This window comes from Saccostrea cucullata, unplaced genomic scaffold, assembly GCF_032062105.1.
Source record: "Saccostrea cucullata isolate Sc308-1 unplaced genomic scaffold, CSIRO_AGI_Scuc_v1 ctg1228, whole genome shotgun sequence".
NCBI classification, from domain to species: Eukaryota; Metazoa; Mollusca; class Bivalvia; order Ostreida; family Ostreidae; genus Saccostrea; species Saccostrea cuccullata.
Window position 1 is genome coordinate 154,902 of NW_026929291.1, and position 26,859 is coordinate 181,760.

At 32.7% G+C, this 26,859-nt stretch overlaps 1 protein-coding gene across 1 annotated transcript; it reads left to right on the forward strand.

Moving 5' to 3' along the window:
- Nucleotides 1-17,752: 17,752 nt before the first annotated feature.
- Nucleotides 17,753-22,561, forward strand: LOC134280346 (fibroleukin-like). The gene is made up of 5 exons (XM_062762755.1): nt 17,753-18,047; nt 18,909-19,045; nt 21,101-21,176; nt 21,494-21,661; nt 22,106-22,561. Exons 1-5 carry the CDS (start codon nt 17,759-17,761, stop codon nt 22,357-22,359), a joined length of 924 nt encoding a protein of 307 aa, XP_062618739.1. The 5' UTR covers nt 17,753-17,758; the 3' UTR covers nt 22,360-22,561.
- The last annotated feature ends 4,298 nt before the right edge of the window (nt 22,562-26,859 follow it).

Here is a 26,859-nt window from a genome sequence, read left to right on the forward strand (position 1 = left end):
AGAAATCTCTCTGTCATCAAAGTTGAAATGATATCTTTGTCTTTTGATTTATTTACCAGAATCATCCCCGGTATCACTACATTTCAGCTTCCCCATAAGATACATATCTCTCCTCATTTGAAAGTTCTTTCATGCAACATATATGCCCCAAAGTCTCCTCAAAACTTATATTTGAAATACATTTCATTTGACAATGACAACCATCATTAACCTTTTCTCTAACTATTTGCTCCGAATCAGACATTGAGACATATTCAGGCTTGCTTCCTGTAGTTTGACAGGCATAAAGTTGACATCTGTCATTAATATCCTTTTTGTTCACATCATTACTCTCACTGTTAGATGAATATTCCTCACCATCCGAACTATCACGGTCAATTAAACATGTTTGTGCAGAAGGGAAATATTTTCTGTGAATCTAATCAGTAATCTGTTGAAAAATATTGATTTTGTTCAAATAAAAATAAGAGAGAGAGATAGAGAAACAGTATTGTGTGTTTACAAAATGATGCCCTCCCTAATTTTAATTGGTTTAGAATTTTGCCCCCCCCCCCCTCAAAAAAAGGGGACAGGGAAATACCGGTTTATTTATTTCTATTTAGAAAATAAACTATTTGGCTATTTATCTTACCAATTTAATCAAAAGCAATGGCTATCTAGATGTAAATATATCTATAAAATAGTATGTGGATTGTATGCAATAGAACCCGTAATCACAGGGGCTTGTGTAAAGAAAATATATTAGTTTACACGTGTTTTTTTCTCCGAGCTACTATTTTTTTTAACTGATTTATTTTCTCTACACAAGCCCTTGTGCCGTAATAGATATTGATACTACTTGCAATTTTATTTGCCGGATAGGCCTAAATTCAAGGTCAGAATAAGGCATTTTAGGTTTGTATTTTAAAGCAATTTTTACAGTCCTTTAACACACCTCTTATTCAAAATATAATTCTACATAAAAATTTGAATCTTTCGTAAGTCCATTTAAAAAAATTAACGTTTTCTTTTTTTCTGGTTTTTAGCTCACCTAGGCCGAAGGCTCAAGTGAGCTTTTCTGATCATATTTTGTCCGGCGTCCGTCTTTCCGTCTGTCCCTCTGTCTTTCTCTAAACTTTTCACATTTTCGACTTCCTCTCAAGAACCACTGGGCCAATTTCAACCAAATTTGCCAGAAAGTATCCTTGGGTGAAGGACAATCAAGTTTGTTCAAATAAGGGCCATGCCCTCATTCAAGGGGAGATAATTGGGAATTAATGAAAATCAAGTGGCATATTTTAAAAATCTTCTTCTCAAGAACCACTGTGTCAGGAAAGATGAAACTTATGAGGAAACATCCTCAGGTAGTTTAGATTCAAGTTTGTTCAAATCAATACCCCCGGGGGTAGGGCAGGGCCCAAATGGCCGACTTAAGTTTTACAAAGAAATATATAGGAAAATCTTTAAAAATCTTCTTAAGAATGACAAAGCCATAATTCATCATATTTAAATGGGAGCATGCTTAGGTAGTGTAGATTCAAGTTTGTTCAAATCATGACCCAACGGGGTAGGGCGGGGCCAAAATGGCCGAAGAAAGTTTTACATAAAAATATATAGGAAAATTCTTTAAAAATCTTCTTCTCAAGAATGACAAGGCCATAATTCATCATATTTATATGGAAGCATGCTCAGGTAGTGTAGATTCAAGTTTGTTCAAATCATGACCCCCGGGGGTAGGGCGGGGCCAAAATGGCCGACCAAACTTTTACATAGAAATATATAGGAAAATTCTTTAAAAATCTTTTTCTCAAGAATGACAAAGCCATAATTCATCATATATATATATGGAAGCATGCTCAGGTAGTGTAGATTCAAGTTTGTTCAAATCATGACCGCCCCTCCCCCCGGTAGGGCGGGGTCAAAATGGACGAACAAAGTTTTTAAAGATATATATAGGAAAATTCTTTAAAAATAATTTTCTAAATAATAGCAAATCCATGATTGCTCATGGGACTACTTTTGGATTTAAACTTTACAATAAAAAGCCATTTTCTACTTTTTCCTACCCTTAGTGCTCAGGTGAACGATGTGGCCTATGGGCCTCTTGTTTTTTAGGTCTATTCTTTTCATTTTATGCCTTGAATTTATTTGTCATTGATTTATTGGTTTTGAGATTTAGAAATTTCGAATAAAAAACAACTTATAATTAAACACCTTTATCGATCACAGGGCAGACTTTTAAGGTGTAAATTTTACTTTACTCATCGTGATACAATGTAAGTGATTCGACATTAACGGGGAATAACTCTGTAAGTGCGTTAACAGAACGCTGAGCTTGACACTAGCCGGACGTAACTCTTAATTAATGTATCGTGCACGAAATTCTAAAATCTCCTTAATGTTTTGACCAACACATACAAGTCGCCTGAGTAGTAAATTATGATTGTTGAAATTTATTGTCCCCCAGTCAATCGGTGCAGTCAACATATGTAAACAAGCTTATAACAAACAACCGGACAAATGTTTTATTCAAGGCAGTTTATATAATACAATTACATGTAGGCTTATTTCTGCATATCTGATAATGTTGTTTACGGTAAGTAGTATTGTACAGCAGTAGTATGATCTTTTACTTGAATGTAAATATTGCCGCATTGCTTCGCGAATTTACAATGTCACAGGTTGGGATCAAGGAATTTATTCAGCTAGTACATGTAATTAAATATTTTCAGCAAAATGTTTTTCTGTTATTAAATTATAAGCATAGTTTCTTTTTCTTATTATAAATTTAACCTCTAAAAAGTCCATCACTGTGGCATTCGCCTCTTTCTTTATTTTTTCTTTATATTTCTGCAGACGTCAAATTAATCTTTGCAAACTATGCCGTTAATCTTTGGCGACGTTTTTTCTCAATTATGACGTAATACCAATTAGGGCCCTTTTCGCATGGGACGGCTCATTTGTTTTGTGTTGTAAATAGCCCTAACTTTGTTTACTGGTACTTTTTCTTCATCTTCCTCCCTCTCAATCTTTACCCTTCTTTCATCAGATTTTCTAAAATCTAATATGAGGTATAAATTTGTGATGGCATCTTTTAAGTATTTTTATCTGTTGCTATTATTGATGGGCTTTTCTCCATTGCAATGAGAGCAACTTGTTTGTTCAGAAATACATCTACTGCTACACTTTGTTGGTCATTTTCAGGTTTGTCTGGATATCTATTTTTTGTCGTTTCAAAAATTTGGTCTGCAAATTCTTTTACTGACTCCTCAGGACGTCTTGAAGTTTTCTTCTTATAATATGAGGGTGGTCTTTCTTTTCAGATCTCTTATCAATATGAGAGAACGGTTTCCATTCATTTTTTCCATCAAATGTTGACATTTTTGATGGGTTTTGACCTTTCCACTCATTTGAGTTTTCAAATCCACCAACAAAGTTTAGGGATGGAGATTTCTGGCAAACTCCATGTGAATCTAAATTGTCTTAAATTGTCTTCCTCTCTGCTGATTTTTCTTCAAGTTGTTTGATATGGTATTCTAGTTGGTGTATTTTACTTTGCCACATGTTGTCCTGGTCAAGAAGTTTGTTCCATTATTGCCAGTTTTTCATTCTTTGATAAAACAGCTGTCTTAATTTCACTGAATTTATTTTCATAATATGTTCCTATGCTTTCTAATTCGATTTCAAATATTTGCTGTAATTTTTTTCATTTCATTTTCATGTTCAGATCGAAGTGTGTTTTCCAGAAATACTTTTTGTTTTTGTCTAGCACTGATATCTTTTGCTAACTGTGCAATTGTGATTGTAATCTTGTAATCTGACTCGATGGATCTTTTGATCGTGTCTTTTCTTGTTGTGTCTCTCTCTCCCAAAAAACAATCACAATCTCTTTCATCAGGGGATCCCAGATTGTGCTTGGGATTGATGGTAAAGCTTTGCGATCCTCTACAGTAAGAGCCCTCCTTCTCTTCTCTTAACCTAATGATAAGTCCTGCCCTTTTTTCTTTAATGTTTGTGATTGTTTTTAATCCCCATAAGTTTGCATTGTTTAAGTTTACAGGGTTTTCATTAGATGTCATTTTGGTTGTTCTACTTTGTTGAGAGAATAAAGATAGAAGTAACAGATGTGTTGTTGATTACCTATAAAAAAGTACGACAGAGAGTGAAATGTTTAAATCGTTATAAGAAAATCCGACAACAGACCAAATGAAAGCTAATTGAAAAAATGAGAAAATAATTAGAAAATGACAAAAACCGCCATTCAATAAATATTTGGATAAGATTAACGAAAATCAAAAAAAAAAAATGAAATAAAATAAAATAAATAGTGCGAAGTATGAACTCACAACGTCGCAATTTACAGTTCAAACGATCATACCGGCGACGCTAATGTTGTGAAGTGCGTAAGATATGCAACATAATTAATAAATAACAATTGATATAAAGACTTGAAATCGTGCGGGGTTACATCAGTTACTACCCACCTGAGCTGTGGACCTCGAATGGGACAGTTGTCGATAGACTTCTGGTATGGTTCCAAGGTAAATTCACATTTGACTATTATTAGACATTAAACACGTGTTGTATGTAAACAAACGTGCGCCGAATACACGAATCTATTTATAGCTCGTTTTCACCTGTGACACACTTACAAAAACACATCAACCAAAATGAATTAAAAACTTTAACAAATTTTAATGATAACACAAGTCATAGTATCAAATAAACACACAGTTACAGTTGCACACAAATTGACATAATAAACAAATTAAGACAATGTTTACTCAGCTGTTCATTTCCAATGTCCTCCAGTCCAGAACGAATTACCCCACTCTGAGAACACAAAACACTATGGACGGCGGTTCCTAAGTATGTACTTTCACGGTAATATAAACATCCTGGGCCGAATTACAAAATACGACAAACCATCAGTCCATTGCCAAGTCTCTTCAATCCCGTATCCTCGCAGACGATCGCGAGCTCGTGCTGATGTTCTTCAGCTTCCGGAAATTCACGTTACGTCACACAATAAAAATAACAACTACAGCTGATGCCATAGCTAATTATGGTAATAATAGAGTATCGTAACAATAATAAATTGTAACCTGAAACCGACCTATTTTCTACCACAACACCATAAACACCGAACACAGGAGGTAATGTAGGACGTGTAACCTGGAACGGGACCTACATAATACAAAAATTGTAAACACATTAAGTTACACATTCATACAGAAAGCAAGTTTACTTAAACAATACTTAAAAATGCTTTCTTTGTTTGTTGTTACTGGAATGAACGGAAGCAGCTGTTGCAGATAAAATACATAACCCGCGAAAGCGGGTTCTGTAAATTTTTTCTGCAATAGCTGCGACCGTTCATTCCAGTAATAACAAACAAGAAAGACATTTTATTGTTTATATTTATATCTGTTTAAATTATCATTTCAAGTAGGATTAAAAATATTAATTATTGTGTTAATGATGCGAACGTCTTTGTACGTTTCGTTAATGGAACAGCCACTGATCAAGAAATCTGTACTGCCTAATGTAGTTCATGCAGTGATAAACGCAATGGGTTTTCTTAAGAAATAAAGAAGAAAATATTCAGTGGATGTTAATATATTCAAGTTATTACCCACACTCCACACCATACATGAAAATGGAATAATAATGGGGTGAACATCACAGCGCTGCATTACAGAACTTGTATTAAATGTCTTTTCACAATAATTTTTACATTATTTTATATGTAACTTACACTTTAACAAAGTAACTCTCCTGTCATAGTTACTTTACTGTTTAGAATCATAATGAAACTAAATACTGCAATACTAGAGCCGATACTATCAATTAACACTACTCACTATAATATTTATAGAACATACAAACTATAAAAACGAACGTTCAAACGAATTAACTAAAATGAAAATATGTTGAAATAACATAGTTATCTCAAAATCGTTTATTTAACAAAACAAAATAGAAAAGGTGTATATAAAATGTTACTCACCTCAGAATTCAGTGTCTGTCAACACTATAAAATACTCATTACTTTAAAGGTACTTGGACACAGATTTGAAGTTATTATTTTCTCTATAATATTACGACTTATATATTTCAATAACATTCCACACAAAAATTAATTACAAATCTTATTTCATATAAAAGATAAAATTTCAAATTTTTTGGCGGGTTTGATTGACACATCCTTGTACTTTCACAAATTAATTTTTTTCTTAATCCTTAGGAAAAGTGGCAATCTCGTTGTGTATAAATGAAAAATATTAATATTATAATCCAGAAGATTCAGAGTAGACATGTTCGGAAGCAAAACAAACACACAATATATTGTCAGTCCGTGTCAGTCCGTGCAGTGGTAAGCAGACTGTGACGATTGAACGCACCCGTTGAATTCTAAATATAAACAATAACAGAACTCGAGCCCTGTTTACAAAAACTGCGTACATAACACGAGTGTGCTCGATTTGCTAAACTCTGTAAGAAACTCTTAGTTAGGAATGACGATACTTGTTAGGGAGTTTTGCTTTCTAACATTTGTACTCGGAATAAAACTATTTTTCTGGATAGAAGTTTTAATATTTCTCATTAATACACCACAAGATTGCCACTTTTCCTAAGGTTTAAGAATAAGGTTAAAATTTGTGAAAGTGCAAGGATGTGTCAATCAAACCCGCCAACAGATTTCAAGTTTTAATAACTTTCAAATGATATAAGATTTTAAATTAATTTTTGTGTGAAATGCTATCAAAATATACATGTCGTAATATTATAGAAAAAATATTGACTTCAAATCTGTGTCCAAGTACCTTTAGCTTTACAAAACTTTGACAGTATCAAATTGGACAGTCAGAGCCCGTGCAGGTACATTTCGGAAAACCAGTTTTTAGAAGGGCGGAAGACTAAACTCAGGTGAAAAAATACAGGTACTGGAGAGGTATCAGAAAGGGTGTTCGAATAAGAGGTCCAGAATAGGATAACTGAAAGAAACTATGGAACAAATTTAGAACAATAATCAGAGTAAACTTAAAATACTATACAAGACAAATAAACAATACAACACCGTAAATGTGACACTCGGATTTCAAAACCAGCCCTTGCCTGTACGTACCTACTTACCAAATGGCATTCTCAACTCTGAAGGAAAACATTGTATCAATTCAGGGTAGGGGGTTACTTATTGCAATGAGAGGAAATTAAAATTGTTAAAAAAATTTCTATTTATTGATTTTTTTCTAGCATTCTGAAAGCTCAGAAGGAATACATTTTGGGTGCTCTTCAATGTAAAAATCTGCACGCACTTACAATATATGTACCCGTAAAATTGTGACTTTGAGATTTTCTCTTTATTCGACGAAATGAAAGAAATACTTAAGCATATCATTCTGTTAAATACAATTTTAATTTATGTAGCAAATAATGTAAAATCAATGTTGCTTAATTTAATTTTCAATTTTCAAGAGAATTGAAAACGTCACTCCCATTTACTTTGTGCATGTATTTGTATTTGCTAAATACATTACAAAGTTCTCTGATATACAGCAATTAGAATAGCTTCATAAAGACCCGTATAGCGATCAAGGTGACTTCAAAGTTGAGGGAGAAATTGGCCTAAAAAGCTCGATACTATACATGTGTACACTTCCAATAATAGAATCATCCGTACAAATTAAAAACAGGTTTTTAAAATAACTATACTCTATACCTTTACGGGGTAAAAATTCAACATTAATTTATGTGCAATTAAAATTACTATCAAAACTGGCAGATCATTGTGGTAAATGTTAACGATAGGTCATCCTCTGTGACCTTTCAGTGTAACTGATGAACTCGTCCAAAGATGTATTGAGGGCTATTGTTAACCTACCTGAGCAGCTGTTGAGAAAAGAGCGATATCTGTTGTGGCTGTGGGGCGGCACTCAGTATTCACTCGCCATAGAATAGAATCCAACATTTAACACGTAACGATCCAATGTTTTACCGGACAGTTACCTGAGGCGGGGGAATGGTCTAGGTAACAGTGGTTTTTTAACCTGGAGACCCCCAATATCCCAGATGTCAAAAATCTATATACACGTAACAGTACACAGGAAGTCTATAACTGGCAATCAGGGTCAACTTATCGTGTTTCGTGTCAAACTTTGAAACTACTTGAAATACATGTAATTGAAATATTTCAATTTAACATTTATTTTTAAACAGTTTCCTCAATATCTTTTGAAGAAAAACATTATAAAGGAATAACGTTTTTTAATTTTCAAAAAAAGCAAAATTTAAAAAAAGAACAAATTAAAATAACAAAGTAATTATCTTTTCTTTTTTTAATAAAGTGTGAATATTAAAATAATAAAATATAATAGGCCTAAAATATTCCATTTATAGGCCTATCCGTCGTATGAACCTATACTACCGGTATGTGTTGACTATGTACCGCGATAAGAATATTGTTTACGTTCTGACTAACAATAAATTAAAAGTGTCAAAAATATTCACCATATTGGAGTGTTCGTGTGTTGAAATGTTTTATTGTGTGCATGATTTCTTTTAAATAAAAATTGATCTTTGTTCACTATCTTCACTTTTTTTCATTTCGAATATAAACAGACGTTAGGAAATTCGAACTAAAAGTTACAATTTCGAAACTCAGGTTTCTAACATTTCTTTACAACATACTCATTAGTGTAGATTGTATTCATGTATACAAAGATAAAACATGGGATAAAGGATTATTCTTATCGATGCCCTTTCTGCTAAATATCTTTTCATATTTATCTGTCAAATGAAAGATCTTAAAATTGTGCACAACTTTTCTTCTACATGTTTTATCAAAATATTTTTAGTTTAGAAGATAAGAAGGAAAATATGTGTAAATTATCGCTCTTTTAAATTAAATTGACTATCTTAGTCAAGAAATTGTGCTGGACCTTATCTTACCTGGTCAAATGCAATTGTCCAAATTTACATTATCTTCCCTCGCCAAGTTGAGTAAGCTGAGAAAATGGGACTGCCACTTCTCTCTGAGAGTTTACTCTTAGATTCTGATGAATTACCGTAAAGTTAAACTTTATGAACAATCATGAACAGATCTGGTACAATCACTTGATTTAGCTACGTAGCTTGATTTACTTAGCTTTATTTACCTAACTAAGGACATACGTCAACATGGTTACTTTACTGATCAATACGACACATGGCTATACTTTCACCCTAAAACTATGCCTAATCTGTTTTTGCAGAATCCTTTCAACCAATTTATGTCATTTTACACATATTTTTGCAATAAACATCACACGATGCATCAAAATAACTTGTTCAGCTTACCATAGAGGCTGCTTTTTTCATTAGCGCCACCTATATAAAGTTCCAAAGGGAGATGACTCAATTGAAGAATCTTAACAAATTCTCGATTTTTAACACCCTGCATCTTTTCAATACTTCGTTTGCACAAAAATATTAAAGTAAATTTTCATTAAAGGTTTAAAGGTATTCTTTTCTGAAATAGGCATTATTTACACACTATCTATACAAAATTACACCTAACGTATTTTATCCCTGACTATATAACAAAAGAAAAAAAAATAAAATGTTTATATTCATTTTAGTCCCAAATAAATATATTTAACCCAATTTTATTGAAATTAAAGATTATCGATGTATCGCCTTTTCTAAGCTATCTGCATATTTTTTACACGGAACCATACTTAAAAATTGTTATTACTTATCCTTTTTTCTGATTCTATAAACAAATATCTACTAATTAAGTACGTATGTGTGTTTGGGAGGGGATCCGGAATTACTTCACTTTCAAAGTATACTTGTTTTATGGAAATCATAAATCTCTGTTACAAAGATTCATACACGATTCTTTGTAAAGGGTATAATATAAAAACGTTTTTCTTCATTGGATGATTATCACAACATACGTATGCGGATGTGTAGAGCAGTAAACATTTTCCATAATAAGAATGTCTATTTATTATGCGTATCCTCAAACAATAGTGGGCATGATTTATTGTCATTACGCTGTGGATAGAAAGATATAAAAAAACATAAGGCTAAATATTACATTATATATCTTCCTGGTAGGACTTTTATAACAAAGTTTTTTAAATGAAATATTTAACCTGTACAAGTATTTAAAGGTGTTGATAATGATATTTGTCATTACATCAAAAAATTTCCTTCCTATCAATTGTGTTATATCCAAACTATTATCACGATTGTTAAAGAGATGGGTTACTTTTGTTTCAATTAAATATTGATGTAAAATTGTAAGCTCAAATGACATTTATTGAATTGCATTAATCATTATTATAGATTAGACTGCCAAGGTAAACATCATTCTGACTGAAACCAGGAAAACTAATGGTACAGTAAGCAAAGTCCATGTAACTGGGACAGCAAAAAAAATGTCAGATCAAATTGTAAGACAAGAGGTGCACAATCAACTTAAAGTAAAATTTCCAAATGTGACACAGATGTAGATGAAAAGTAAACTATGTGTCAGACCCCGTAGTATCTTTTATCTCAAGCTCACCAGGATATATCTTATCGACATAAGAATGGAAATAAGCCTTGGTCGTTGATAAGCCTAATTGTCGGCTTGAAGGCCATAGAAAGTGTTTTTTTTTTTGTTCCTGTTTTAGATTTAGAACAATTTTTTCTTCATATGAATAATAAAACAGGATTGCTAATAATGCGATTGTGCATCTAAATAAAAATTATCTCGCTTAAACCACTGCATTTTTTTTCTAAGGGACGACAAAACAGTTGACACCCTGCATACTCCCTTACTCTATTTCATTGTTTCCTGAAGGATGACAACTGTTGTCATCCTGCGCGTGAGGGAGACATCACGAATTGTCTCATCTAACTTGGAACAAATGAAATTGACTGTAAAATTCTAAAGGATAATAAAGAAGAATATGTTTGCTTGAATTAAATTTGACAGAAAGCGTAATTTGTGAAAGACAACTTTTTCGAATATATTTTTAGGATTTCATGTTTGTATATTTCTAATTATTAAAATTTTGCAGAACTTTTCTAAAAATTGCTAATAATACCTGGATTATTACATATTGCATTATTACATTTTGCATTAAAATCAACGCAAAATGTAATAACAAGATTATTAGATTATTACATTTTGCGTTATTACATTTTGCGTCGAGATCAACGCAAAATGTAATGACGTAATTTTCGTTGTTACATTTTTCTTTGTTTTATTTTTGCACTGAAGACAACGCAAAATTTAATCAAACAATTTAGGAATGAATTTAATAGCTACCCATTTTATACGGTATGAACTGGGTTGGGACAGTTAACGCTTTATAAACCGCGAAGCGGTTTATAAAAAAGCGTAAAGTGTTCCAACCCAGTTTATACCGTATAAACTGGGTAGCTATTAAATTCATTGCTTATAATTTAATTTTCATTCATTTGATGTAAGAAAAATAATGATTGTTCAAACAAAATAACTTCAATTTGTACAAAATTTAAATATAAAGTCAGGCGGATTGATACGTTTTTGACGTAAGTCATTACGACGTAGGCAATCCATTTTATACGATATGACGTTACAACCAGAATTAAATTATTATGTTATAAATTAAAATATAGATATTTTTTGATTGCGTTTAACACATGTGAAACAGGCTTTACAAAATAATTAGAACTAAAACAATGAGGCCAACATTAAGGTTTTTACGAACATAAAATATACATCTAAATGTGTCTTTTTTCTAACTCTTACTTTAGTTTTATTGAATACACTGTACTTAATAACAAGGCATAGATTTAACTTTGATTGACATATTTTTGATAAATTAGTCTTATTAAATTTCTAACCAATAACACATTTTTAATTCCCAAAGATTGACCATAGGTTCATTAAAAGCTCTTGATATGTTTGTTCGGGATATGAACATTGGTTAACAAATTAAAAGTGTATGTGTGTTTCAAGCGAGGAAGGATGGGGAGTTTATTTCGTATGTTTATCATTGTATTACTATGGACATGCAGAAACAATCCATGTTATTACTAGATGGAAAGAAGAAAGAGAGAAGTTTATTTTTGCTTTTTGCTGCTGATTGTATTAAACAGTATGGTATCATAATTGTCAATAACCCCATTCCTCCTATATATTTACACATGCCAGTATAAATATGTATTTTCTAGATTCATTGCATTTGTCTATAAAAAGCACACTGGTCAGTACACACTCCCAAAACAACCCAGCTCACATACGCATATTTCTAATTTGCAGCACATATAAATTGAATACCTGTATTAAACTATGTAGCTGTTTTGATTCTATATATAATAAAATTCATTAATTGTAAGAATACATATATCTATATTTTTCGTTTTGTGTTATTGTTTTTTTAATCTGCAACTATCTGTTGTAAATTGTACTCCATCTGTGCTGACCAAAAGGTGTCTTTTTACATTTTGTCTTGCCTTTTGCTTAACCTCGACGCAAAATGTAGCAACTCAAAATGTAATAATTCAAAAAACCTTTTTACTATCTTAAGCGTTATTACATTTTGCGTTGATCTCGATGCAAAATGTTATAACGCGAAATGTAATAATTCTCAAAAGTGTGTTTTTACGTTATTACATTCTGCGTTGATTTAGACACAAATTGTAATTACATTTCGCCTTGTAATTACATTTCGCGTGTCGCAGTAAGTCCTTGCACGGAAAAGATCCCTCACTGCTCAAAGGCCTTGAGTGCCGAGCAAAGGACAAAATTTGTAGCCCTCCATCGGCAAGTGGTGGTCTCTCCATATGAGTGAAAAATTCTCGAGAGGGACGTTAAACACATACAATCAATCGATCAATAAATCTTTTGAAAGGAACAATTTGTTGAATGCAAAAAAATCGTCCAGGGAGCACTTTTTTGGATTGACAGTAGATGCCTTTTGTCCAAAATTTGAATATCCTGAAGGTTGTACAAGCTCAATTATAGAGAAATAGTTTTATTCTGTTCATTTTACAAACCAATTCAGTTAAGGCGCGAAATGGAAATACAGTGGAGCCTCATTTATCCGGACGCTTTGGTTCCCAGTCAATTTGTCCGGATATGTGAAGCGTCCGGATACCTGAATCACCAGTTAAACAAAACAATATAACATTTAAAAATTCCATCCCGATGAAAAAGCGTCCGGATACTGAAGCATCCGGATATCTGGGGTCCGGATATCTGAAGGTCCACTGTATCAGCAATATTTTGTAATCAAAAATGTATTCATAATCGTGATTGCAATTATTTTTTAGTTTATTTTTATTTGATAACTGTTATTTTTGTAAATAACAACATATTGGGGACGATTAGATTTTATATTTAGACTTGTCAAGTGATGCGGCAAGCACTTGATATAAGCACATTAACTTACAAAATTTTCAAAACGCATTGTAGTTTCTGAAAAGTACTGCTATTCTATCCATATCTTGCAAATTTATTGTGAAAATCATGTTTGTATGACCGAATGCTGTATTTTTGGCTGTTCAACGGCTTAAAATATTGATATAATTAAATTATTTTCAGGATTTCATTAGGATCGCATTACTTTTCAGATACCTTAATACCTATAGTGTTGATTTGGAAAAGATTACTATGATAATTGAGTGTATGCCCTTGCACTAAATCGTTTTATTAAGACCCTTACAGTACATGCCGATATACTGTAATGATTTCGAAATTTTCAGGTATGACCATGCAGAGTTCTCAATTAGTCTCTGCACACATCACGAGACATTTATTGTGAATAAATACCGAGACTCCGCAGTGATTAGTTGGGTAGTTCGTGGGATACAGCCAGGTTAGAAGACGGGTGTCGTGTATAATGTATTCGCGTGTTATATTCCTTACCTGTTTTACAGTTAGAGAGTGAATTTGAAAGGACAACCCAGTTAAGGCCTGTCACAAACTTGGTTGACCTCCAACATAGAGGCTATCCATAGTTTCTTGTGTCTCGTCTGCATTGGCTGCTATACTCATTGTCCTACCTGAATAAGGCATCCTACAGTATATGCAATAGTCCGAGGGCGACTGGGCATATTAATTAAAAGATAGGTTAGGACTCCCCATTTTTGTAGTTTGCCTCCGATTTTTAAAGTGATTTACTGTTCATTTTAATTTACCAAGATAAGGTTAGGACATATTTGTACATTTCGGCAGTCCACTAAGATCATACCAATTATTTCGAATCATTTAATGTTGAACACCCCAAACCCTGGAAATGACCAGGTAAGGTCCCTTTATTAATTGTAAATACGTTACAAAATTTGGTGGTAGCGGTGGGATTTGGGGTTGCATTCTATCATTAAATCTACTATATATTTATTTTTGTCTTGGTTGATCTTAGTCGAGTTTATTTTTGTAAATTATTAATATGTCTGAGAGTGACATTGTGTATGTTTTGATGACTGCCTTAGGGCAGTAGTTAATTTTAAAAGTTTTCTTCACTTCATGCTTGTTTTATTAAAGCAAACGAGGTCAGCCGCCATAGGTTCAGAACTGGTTGAAGGTATCATCACATATAAGTTAGGGCGTAAGACCTAAATTTCTTAGGACAAAGACCCTAACAAATACATTTTGAACTTTGCCGAGTGCTTAGTTTTACATGGCTGTAAATAGTGTAGATAGTTGAAAATATTGTTTAAAAAAAGATCCTTGTAAATTTTGTATTTAACTTTGAAATTATTTCGATTTTTGTTAAACTTTTATTTAGATTTTAGAATTATGATTTAGTTTCCAAGTTGTGCATGCAGGGCGCATGTAATCGGAGGCATGGGTAGTGTAATGAACTCAAAATTTTCAGATTTGACCATGTAGAGTTCTCAATTAGTCTCTGTTCACATCACATGACATATATTGTGTATACATACCGAGACTCTGCAGTGACCAGTGGGGTAGTTCGTCGGATGCAGCCAAGGTTAGAAAACGAGTGTCGTGAATGATATATTCGCGTGTTATATTGCTCGCGTCTTTTACAGTTAGAGAGTGAATTTGAAAGGCCAACCCAGTTAAGGCCTGCCACAAATTTAGTTGACCTCAAACATAGAGGTTAGCCATATTTTGTTGTGTCTCGTCCATATTGGCTAACCAGTGCGTCCATGCTGCTATTCTCATTGTCCGTCCTGAATAAGGCATCTTACAATGAGTGTAGTGGTTGAAGGGCTATCATATATACTGTCCGTCCTGAATAAGGCATCCTACAGTATATGCAATAGTCCGAGGGCGACTAGGCATCTTATTTTCATGTTAGGTTAGGGCTCCCCATTTGATTTTGTTGCTTGCCTCCGATTTTTAAAATCATTTACTGTTGATTTAAATTTACCTAGATAAGGTTAAGACATGTTTGTATATTTCGCCAGTCCACTAAGATCATTCCAATTATTTCGAATCATTTAATGTTGAACACCCCAATCCCTGGAAATGACCATGTACGATTTCTTTAGGTTAATTGTAAATACGTTACAAAACAGTCAATGGACAAAAATATTCGTCATTTTCAAAATGGCGTCGCCTTGTTTACGTTCAAAACGGGAGAATGAAATGGAGATTTGTATATTTGAAATTAAAGTCAATTGCCTTATAATTTGTCAGATTCCCTTTCATACGGATTACCTCTTTAAACCGATTTGGAATGGATGCACAGAGGCTGTGGACGTATTCCCACACCTATCTAATTGCCTCAAACAGCTGATTGCGACTTTCAAAAGTTGAGGACATGCCTTTAAGCTCTGTTTTGATCTTTAACCAAATGTTTTTCATCTTACTGGACACTGAGCTGGCAAATCTGTGCAGTTAATAATATTTTGTAGTTTTTTCACTACGAGAGCCCTATGTACGGGAGCATTATCGCCTTTGAAAACATAGTCTTGTTCTGAAAATACAATTACAGGCCATGAATTATTATCAAGTATTTCTAAGTATTTGAGTGCATTTATATTACCTTAGACAGGTACAATAATCCCCATGCCATCAAAACACATGCATCCCCTGATCATAAGTTTTATCCTCCTTTTCAATGACGGACAAATCAAATGGGAGCTGTTGGCTTCGGCATCCTTTCTTCATACATATTCACGGTTATCTGTTCCAATAACAAGCTATATCTCATTGGAAAATGTATACCTTTTCCCATTCTTTATCAATTTTCCGATTTTCTCGTTCTTGACACTATTTTACACGCTTTTTTCTCTTCACATATCGAACCACCATATTTTTCCGTGCCCGTTTCTTTTTGTACTCTTCTTAACGTGATTTTCTAAATACCGTTTTTTCTCTAAATTGTCTTCCCCTCCCTTCCTTGAGTTTGTTAGTTAAATTTGTCAAGTATTTCATGTGTGTCCCTTCTGTTTGCTTTAGCGAGACGACTCAACTGCGTCTTGTCCCGAGTCGTTAACAAAAGTCGACGGCCAGATCTCAGCAAGTTGTCTACAGTACGTAACAAATTTATTCAAAATACTCACGATTGTTGACCTTAGTATACCAAACTTTCTCGCCAATTCTGCTTTATTTGGAGTATGAATTGCAGATTTTACGATCATTTCTTTTACCTCAGTTCTCAACTCTACTTATTTTCTTTCAATGTTTTCATTTTTTTTTCAGTGTTTACAGACATACAAATGACTAATTCACGAAATCGTATCGTAATTTCTCTCGCCTCTTTATTTAAAGTTTCATTCTATTTCGTTTGTTTTATAAATAACGAGAGTGAAAAATAGCCGAGAGCTACATCGTCATTAACGCAACGCCAATAAAAATGACGAATACTTTTGTCCATAGACTATACTTGCATACAAATATACGGCAGTATCAATTTAATACGAAATATACAGAAAATATATCAATAAGATCGTCAGAAAGACATTGAGTCCAAGTTATTGTCCGTTTATAATATCTGTATATAACATTTAATTATAGAATATATTTTTTGATGAAAAAATATAACTTGATATGCCTCTCACTGCATACAAACTGCGTCACGTTTTACGAAATGACGTCACATCGACAAGTGGATTGCGATCAGTCATTTGGTTATACCTTGTAATGTTGGAAATTAACTAACGACAAAACAGCAATATATAGCAAATTTTAATGAAGTGTAATGGTTTCCAACATGTAAGAATAGCAAAAAATCTCATTTTCTGTTATTTTTAAACATTTTTTGTATGATATATATTTTGTATGATGTCAAAGTTAAATTTTCCCATACAAATTAGCCCCCCCCCCCCCCTTCGTGTAGCCTAAACTGTGCTGTGAAAGGAAACTTCGTTATCGCATAAGATATAAGATATTTAATCTCTTTGTTTTTGCATGACACTTTTGTAAAGTGTTTGCGTTATTTGAAATTGCATTGGTGTTTTTATTTTGCCCGAAGTGAAAACAATTAAAGTAGAAATATTTAGAACCTGCCATACTTTGATAATATAAGACTGCCTTAATCAAAAATTAAAATAAAAGATTATAGATTCCGAGCACTTCTTTTGAAATTAAAATCTTGACTGTACGCGGAAAAATTGAAAAACGCAATAAAAACTAACTTCATTTCATTGGTTACTCGTAAGTTAATAGTAACTGCATTAATTCCAGGAATTAAACAAAATCAATATTTCAGAAATAATAAATACATATCACAAGCCAATCGTTTTTCAGGAATAGATAATTTTTGGATATTTATGCTCGACAGTCGACGGATTGATTCCAAACTCTTACAGCAACGCTCTAAATACACATAGTGACTACAATATGTGCAGTCTTCGTATAGTTTGTTTAATTGCCTCTCTCTTTACAGTTTGTCGTGCTACCATGTTCTCCAGGAGATATACCGCGAAACTGGAACTCGATAACAAGATGTCCAATGAAAAACTTGTAGGAGAACAGGAAGCCCATTCATTACGTGAGTGTGCTGCCACCTGTCAGATAGATTGTGGTTTCTTCGGGTACAACCCTACGCTGAAGAAGTGCCGGACCCACAAGAAGGCCTTCACTTCCGGAATGTCGGACGAAGTAGGATGGCGATATTACTTTCCAGAATGTATGTATTAGCTTTTATTTTATTTTTCAATCTTCCTTAAATTTGGAGCAAGGTAAAGAGATTTTTATTACATTTTTAACAGTCAAATACTGTAATTCATTCATTGAATAAAAGTGCTAAAAAATGATATCCTGTCATGATCACAGTGTGAAAGAATATCAGAAGTGCGGAAGAACTTTCAATTTTCCTTCCCTTCACCAAGAGGTTGTGGAATATACTCCCAGACCTGTTATAAGATAGAAAGCGAGTTAATAAACCATTCTGTCATAGATTAAAATTGCGAAAGTTTCCAAATATGTTGCTGAAATTCATGTTTACAATGTTTTTCACTTAGGTATGGCTTGTCAACCACTCGATCAACTATGACGTCATGTAGCCTAAGGCTGCATTTCAGATAAAAAAAACGTTAACAAAAGGAAAATCAAAGAAAATGTAATAAACAGAAATTTCAATGTCTTGTAGTTGAATATTGGAATTTATTTCACTCGCGAGACAGGATTGTTTGATATTTTCACTCGTGCGTTCAACTCGTGAAATAAATTACACATTTAACTACAAAACATTGGATATCCTCTATATATTATGTTAGTATGATTGTTTATTTTTTAGAGTCGTTTCAAGCATTGAGATATTTATTTATTGTTTAAGTTATAATATTTTAAAATTCTCACTTTGCTTTTGAGATCTTCTTTCAGATGGTCTAAGTCTGAATCAAATATAATGTTCATTTTTGTTATTTAGTTTTCCCTTTATATTATATAAGTCCTAATCCTCTATAATTCTCACTTTTGTTCTTTAATTTTTCCTTTATATTATATTCATTTAAGTTCTAATCGTATATAATTCACTTTTTTTCTATAGTTCTCCCCTCAGATTGTAAGGACCTTTGTGACAATGGTTATGATAAATCAGACGTGTACGATATTTACCCGTACGGGAAAAATTCCATTCCGGTCAAAGTTCACTGTAACATGGATATAATGGGCGGCGGGTGGACGGTAGGTTTTTTTGTCCCCCGCTTGAAAAGTGGGGGATATTAATTTGGGTTTGTCCGTCCGTCCGTCTGTCCGTCCGTCCGTCCGTCTTTCTGTCTGTCTGTAACGCTTTCGTTTCCACACGATAACTCGAAAACCTATTGAGCTTTTGCAATGAAATTTAGCATAGCAAATCCCTATGGACGAAAGAAGACCCCTATTGATTTTGAGGTCAAAAGGTCAAAGGTCAAGGTCATATAAAGCAAATTCTGTCTGTTATAACACTTTCGTTTCCACACGATATCTCTAGAACCATTTGAGCTATTGCAATGAAATTTTATATAACAACTCTCTGTGGCCTAGGGAAGACCCCTATTGATTTTGAGGTCAAAAGGTCAAAATTCAAGGTCGTAAATTTATACATTCTGTCTCTGTGTAACACTATCATTTCCGGGCGATATTTCAAGAAGATTTTGAGCTTATACGCAATGTAATTTTATACCAAAACTCCCTAGGACCTCTCTCACCCCTCTCAAAGTGCCCCGCCCCGTTTGTTTTATTAGTATTTATAGTATTACATGTCGCTATTTTTAGCACAGGGGCATGCGGAGAGTTATTGCGTATAAAACAGGTTCTCAGCGACTTTGTGTTCTTATTACATCTATTAGAACTGTTTAATAAAGGCTAAATAAATCAAACACCATGAATTGTGTAAAATTTTGACAATATCGAGCATGAATATATACATGTATGTGACTTCACTTCTGCATATACGCGACGATATTTAAAGCGCCTCCGTGGTCTAGTGGTAAGTCTCTCGCTTCATAAGCGAGAGGACCCGGGATCGAATCTCGGACGATCCTTTTTTTTTTTTTTTTTTTATTAATTTTCGTTTTTTTTTTAAATGATAGTATTCAGCATGTGAAAAGAAAAAATTATGAGGTTATAAAATCATTATTACAGTGTGATAAATATTCCATATAAAAAGAATCTTCTATACACATAATAAAGAATAAGCAAACAAATCTTTATACGCATATTGACATACATGTATTTTATTTGCATCAGTATACATGTATACATTTAATAATTCTACAAATTCAGTCATGGGGGATCCGACTTTTTCCCTAAGCGGGGGACACGAATTCTCTGAATTAGCTTGTTTAGCTTTATATCCGGGCTTTTTGATGTATTGGGATGATATTGGAATGATATTGTGATATTTATATTGTGTCTCTTCCGGGAAATTGATATAGTTTTTTATCGTCGTTTCCCTCTATTTATAAACTGATATTCTACTTTCACCTGCATATGGTGTTTCCATTTCCCAAACATATGCGATAGGCGAGAGCATGATCGGAGTAGGTATAAATTGTATTACTTCCTGCGTAGCTTGTAACAAGAGCTTTAATTGGTTACAAAGTTGGGTGTGAATTTCCGTGGACCCGACCTGAGCCGGGGGTAAATAAAACCTGACATCACAATGCACAGTTTTTCTATGATAAAAAGCAAATGACAAGACGTCACTTTGCATTGTAGTACATGGTAAATCTTATAGGTAGGTTGAGACACCGTTGCCTGAACTTATGGTTGACAAAAAAATTGTTTTGGAACATAGGAAATAAATTTGATATCAAGGGTGCACATCCTAACAATAACAATATTGACAAATAAAATGATGTTACAGGGATTAAAAAACCTGGTTTAAAGTTAATATTTTCAATTTCGAAAAATTCTATTGTCGTCATAATGACCTTGGTTTAATAAAACCTATCATTGAGTCGCTTTATTGTTGTTTCTTTCATTTCCATTGTTAGATCATTTTATACTAAATTAGACTACAGAATATTCTGTCTATCTGAATACCAGCAACATGTCTACTTATCCCACCTCTGGAATTTCCAGGGGTGTGCTTTATGCTCTGTTCACAGATTCGGGTTGTTGTTTTTCTTAAAAATTGATTACTGCTCGTTATGTCCACTTTTTTTTTTATCTTTTCACAATGATGCCATGTCTATAAATCCTACAAGTGTCCCATCACAATAATTACATACTTAATTTAAACAGCAAGCAAACTAGCCTAAAAATTGTATATACTGGAACTGGACAGACTACAAGAATGGTTTTGGTGATCTAGAACAGGAATTTTGGATCGGTAAATATGAACCAACACCGGACATTTGATTTAGTAAAAAAGATACCAAAGATCTGTTCAAACTTTCCTTTTTTAGCTGTGTTTTGTAGAAGTTCAAAATTATATTTTTAAAAAATGCATTCATTTTTAACAAAAAAAGTGAAGATAAGACATGAAAGAATAATTTGAATAGCCTTAAAAATACATAAAAACAAAGCATGATATAGCAGATACTTAATATGCATCTACGTAGTCTAAAAGCATGTATCTGAAATATATTTATAACCTGATTTAGTTTTAAACTATGTACTTAGTATTTTACAAAAATCTTAATATAGGAAATGACGTGATCCATCAGTTAACAAAAGAGAACAACTCGGCCCTTTATGTGTCCATCACTCTCCAGAATGGCACAACGTTGTACGAAATGTACGATCGATTCTCTGTCTCCGATGAAACAGGGAAATATCAACTCTTTCTTGCAGGACCTGCCACGGGAACCTTAGGTAAGTGTCTTCGTGTTAATTTCTTAAAACTGAATAAAATCACGTGCTTTATCTTAAACTTCTTTTAAGTCAAATATAATTTATTTATTTTAGATAGAGTCAATGATACATATTTTCTTTCCGATCGATTCCATTTTAATGAGAGGTTTTTATATTTTCAAGATATCATTTGATGGTACAATTCGAAATTTGACATATTTATTTTAAAGTGACCTTTATTTTTTTTTTTATCAAACTTTAAAGTGTAACGAACCCAGGAGTCTCGTTATATTAGAAAGGATGCTAAATGAATGTTTTTTTGTGTTGTATTTTTAAATAAATATTTTCGCTTTTTTCATCACACAAAGCCGTATGTCTGAAATGTACCTCAGTTTTATAATTGACAATACTATTAAAGCTATATAAATCCATTATCTGTGTGATTCCTATTGTTTGATTTTACAGGTGACAGTATGATAGACACTGGTTTTTCTAGGGCTGATCTCTCTGGGATGTACTTCTCCACCCTAGACAGGGATAATGACAGGTGGAGTGGTAACTGTGCTGCCTACTATGGAGGAGGCTGGTGGTTTAATTTCTGTCACTACGCCTTCCTCAACGGGCCATGGTCCTCGGAGTCCTGGATCTACCTATGGTATCCTACAATATGGAGTGGAACGTCCATAAGGGAGACAGCCATGATGATCAGGCGCCACTAGTTAAACCCCATCACATCCCAATAACTACTTTATTCTTTTTGCATTTCTAGTGGTTATAAAAAAATTGTTTAATAAAACATGCTCTTATATCAGTGAAGCATTAAATTCATTCTTCTTTTCATAACAGATAAGAGACCATCCATCACCAAGACAAACCCGATTTCAAATTAATCTTTTTCACAGGCCAATGGTTCTTTTTTTTGATTATGTTTAACATTAAGTGACAAACTTGTAAACAAATATTTTTTTTTGGTTAAAGAAGGGTTGTTGCAACCACTATTGAAATAACGACCACTATTGAAATAATTATATCAATAGTGGTTGAGAGTGCATTTCATTAACAAACATAGTTAGTAACCGCTATTGAAATACGACCACTATTGAAATAATTATATCAATAGTGGTTAAGAGTGCATTTTAATAACAAACATAGGTAATAACCACTATTGAAATACAACCACTATTGAAATAATTCTATCAATTGTGGTTAAGAGTACATTTTAATAACAAACATAGGTAATAACCACTATTGAAATACGACCACTATTGAAATAATTATTTCAATAATGAGTGAGAGTGCATTTCAATAACAAACATAGATAGTAACCACTATTGAAATACGACTTCTATTGAAATAATTATTTCAATAGTGGGTGAGATTCATTTTTAATAACAAACATAGGTTGTGACCACTAATAAATAATGTTCACTTTTGAAACAAAGATTTCAATATTGATTAAATTATTGATTTCAATAGTGCATTGAACAATAAATCCAATATTTATTGAAATATTTATTTCAAAAGTTGCTGTCGAAGTGAAACTTTTCTTTCAATACTGGTAGTATTTTAATAGTGTTTGAAACCTATGGTTACTATATTGAAATGCACTCTAACCCACTATTGAAATAATTATTTCAATAGTGGTCGTATTTCAATAGTGGTAACTATTTATGTTTGTTATTGAAATGCAATCTCAACCACTATTGATATAATTATTTCAATAGTGGTCGTATTTCAATAGCGGTTACTAACTGTGTTTGTTTTGAAATGCACTCTCAACCACTATTGATATAATTATTTCAATAGTGGTCAAATTTCAATAGTGGTTATTAACTGTGTTTACTATTGAAATGCACTCTCAACCACTATTGATATAATTATTTCAATAGTGGTTGTTATTTCAATAGTGGTTGCAACAAAGGGTGTTGAACAATTCTTTAAAGCGATAAATTATTTTTTTTTCTACCACATGTATTTAGTAAAAGATGTTCTTCATATGTGTTGTAATAAATTTGAAATAAGAAATATTTTGTTCTTATTTACAAACATGGATAAACTAATATGTCTGAACGGAGAATAATGATAAAAATTGCTTAACGTTAAACCTATTACATTGGAACTTGTTTGATCCGACAAATGTGCAATGTTCTTTACTGTGATTTCTGTCACTCAATTTTACTTTTCCTTTCTACATATGTCCATGATCTTTACATGTTGCAATTCTGCACCTTGTTCATTCCGACACATACATTTAAAGTTTGTATCCCTTGTCGAATAAGACATGTTTCATAGTATTCATCGTTTAAAAGACTTCAATATATTAAAAAAAAACATGAGTACATGTAGATATTTTTAATGTTTTTGTCTTGCAGTATAATACGTCTAAGGTTATGATTCTCTAAAACATACCCCTATCTTTTTTTTTCCTTCCATGCAGTATTTTGAATGGATGAGCATTGACATGCATTGTCAATTAATCAACTATACAAAAACGCTTGAATAGGTGTTATTTTTTTTAACATCGTGAAGAAAATATGCTAAATTCTTGACGTCAGACGTACTGAATATGTCTTTCTACCAATCTTATTATATCATAAATATATTTCAATAGATCGAGTTTTATATATGTACCTTAACCCTAACCCTGTATGTGATACTAGATTCGTACGCCTATCAGATCAAAGTGATTTACCAAGGGTATGTTATGAGCTTAAGGTAAAAAAAAAAATTCACATATTCTGAAGATTGGTATATTTTTTTGCCAGAGATTATCATTTAAAAAGAATAAAACTTAGATTTGTCTGCTCTTGAATGCACAAGATATGTAAAAGTAGACTTATATCGTTGCTGCAATTTTTTTTCTTTTTGCTTTTTATTTTATTTCAAAACATAATTACAAAGAACGGGGGTAAAAAGGTTACAATGTATAAAATGCGTTTTAATCTGACGTCACAAACGTACAATGCCGTGCAAGAGTAAAGACATAAGCAAAAATCAGGAATATTTTTGTTTAAAATTGAATTCTATTTACTTAAGAGATAATTCAAGTATTCAAAATAATAAGTCAAATTTGCTTATAAGACAAGGAGTTTGAAAACATAAATATATAAGCACTGATTCTTTTTGTTTTTTTTAAAAAGATGTAATCTCAAATATCTGCAGCGATCTGTGAAAACAATTTTTTATCACGCGGCGCATTACTCGATAGTTATGCTTGCAAATACCTTTAAGATTGTGAGACTACATCATTAAAAAAAGATTCATTGCTTAGGTTATGATCGATAACCTAACATCGATATGTGTGTTAAGACAAGTTAATTATTTAATGTGTTATTTAATGTGTACAAAGACTACAACTTTGAACTTGTAGTTAAATAATTAGGAAAAATTTTTCGGAGCTAATGATTAAGATTCAAGATGTTTTTTCTAAAACAAACATGCTCGCGTATGGCAGCTTATGATGAATGTTGTCGTTTGAAGGTCAAACACCAAGGTCAAGAGAAAATTTCCTTTGGTACCAAAAGAAAAGTGCCTATAATGAGTCTACCTTCGAAAAATTAAAGCCATAAAAGCAGCAACAGTTCAAAAATTATGACCAAAATTAGAGATTTTCCAAAGTAGGTCAAACTGGACAAGGTCAAGGATTAAATAATTTTGCAAAGAAAACACGGGTGAAATATAAAAGTCACAAAATCAACCATTCAAAAGTTATTGCCAAAGTTTTTCAAAAGAAGGTCAAAGTCTGGGGTCCAAACAAAAGGATAACAAATGTTGGTATTTGAGAGAAGATCTTACCAAATTAAATAAACCGGTAAAATAGTAAACCCCTAGCACTAATTATTTAGGAGCTTCAGCCAAGCTAAAAGTTTTTAAAAAGTAGGTCAAATCCATAAGTTCAAGGTCAAATGTCATTTCTGATGGTACTTCAATAAACTGTTCAGTAATTATTGCTATTGTTAAATTAATCAAATCCTTTTAAAACTGAGTCAAACTCGATAAAAGTCAAATGTCAAAAATACATGTACCCAAGAAAGTTTTTTACACATGGAATACACCATTGAAAATGAAAGCCATGGCATAGATGACCAAGGTTTAAATTTGGGAACATTTTCCAAAAGTGTGTCAAATTCCTAAATGAAATTCAAAATGTCTAAAAAAAATATTCAAACCTATGGAAAGGTCCTTTCACCATGATATTCTGATTTTTCTCTGAAAATCTCTGAAAGACTGTACTTTCACTGTAAATCTCTGTTTTTGCCTCTTTACTTTACAGTATAACACACGCAGGGGAATAAAGAAGCATACAAAATCTCTACCTTGACGATATCAGTGCCACATTATGACGTCATAGTAGGCGAGATGACGTCAATTCTAGAACTCTTGAACACAAGTTTTCGTAATATTGGTATTTAGAGGTATAATTTAACTCTAGAAAATGAATAGAAACGTGTAAGCATTAACAAAAATGAAATGGTCTTATTTTGTTATGCTGTATTCTGTCTTTTGATTAAAATCTACCACCGATGACGTCATATGTGTACATTAACTTTGGAATTGATCAAGTCGTGTAAAGAGAATTACACGTACAAAGATACGTAAAATGGAGTTTAAAAGAAAATATCGTGGATATTTTATGAAATTCATATGGAGTTCACTTAATAAAAAGGTATGCTAATTTATTTTCATCAATGATATTCTCTTTCGAAGACAGTCAGCTTTAAATGTATCCCGGTCGGCCTTTCCTCTGTCATTTGTAACAAAAATAATGCAACAGAACAGCAATAAGCTGTATTTTTCAAAACAAAAGATTTGTACAGATGGAAAGTTTGCCTTCAAAAATACTCAGAAAGTGCTGCTAGAATCTCGAGTTAAGCATGGTTCTACGAAAAATCTCGATTCATATGTAAAAAATTCAAAGCATCAGGTAAGGTTTCGTGCGAATGTGTGGAATAATTATTTTACTGACGGGACCGTGGGATTTTAGCAGCACGTTTAAGGCAAAATAGATATTCTTTTTAACTACATGATTTACTCAAAGAAATTATTAAACTCCGGGGTATTGTTGTTCTGTTAGCTTTTTTATTAAGGAAAATTTCGCTATTAATAGAAGTCACATGATGCCGTGGTGTTGTGTTGACACTCTTTAATCTTTATGCAATAAATAATAATAGTTTACGTTTATCAGCGGTTTTGGTAAATTATCGAACTTAACTTTCTTT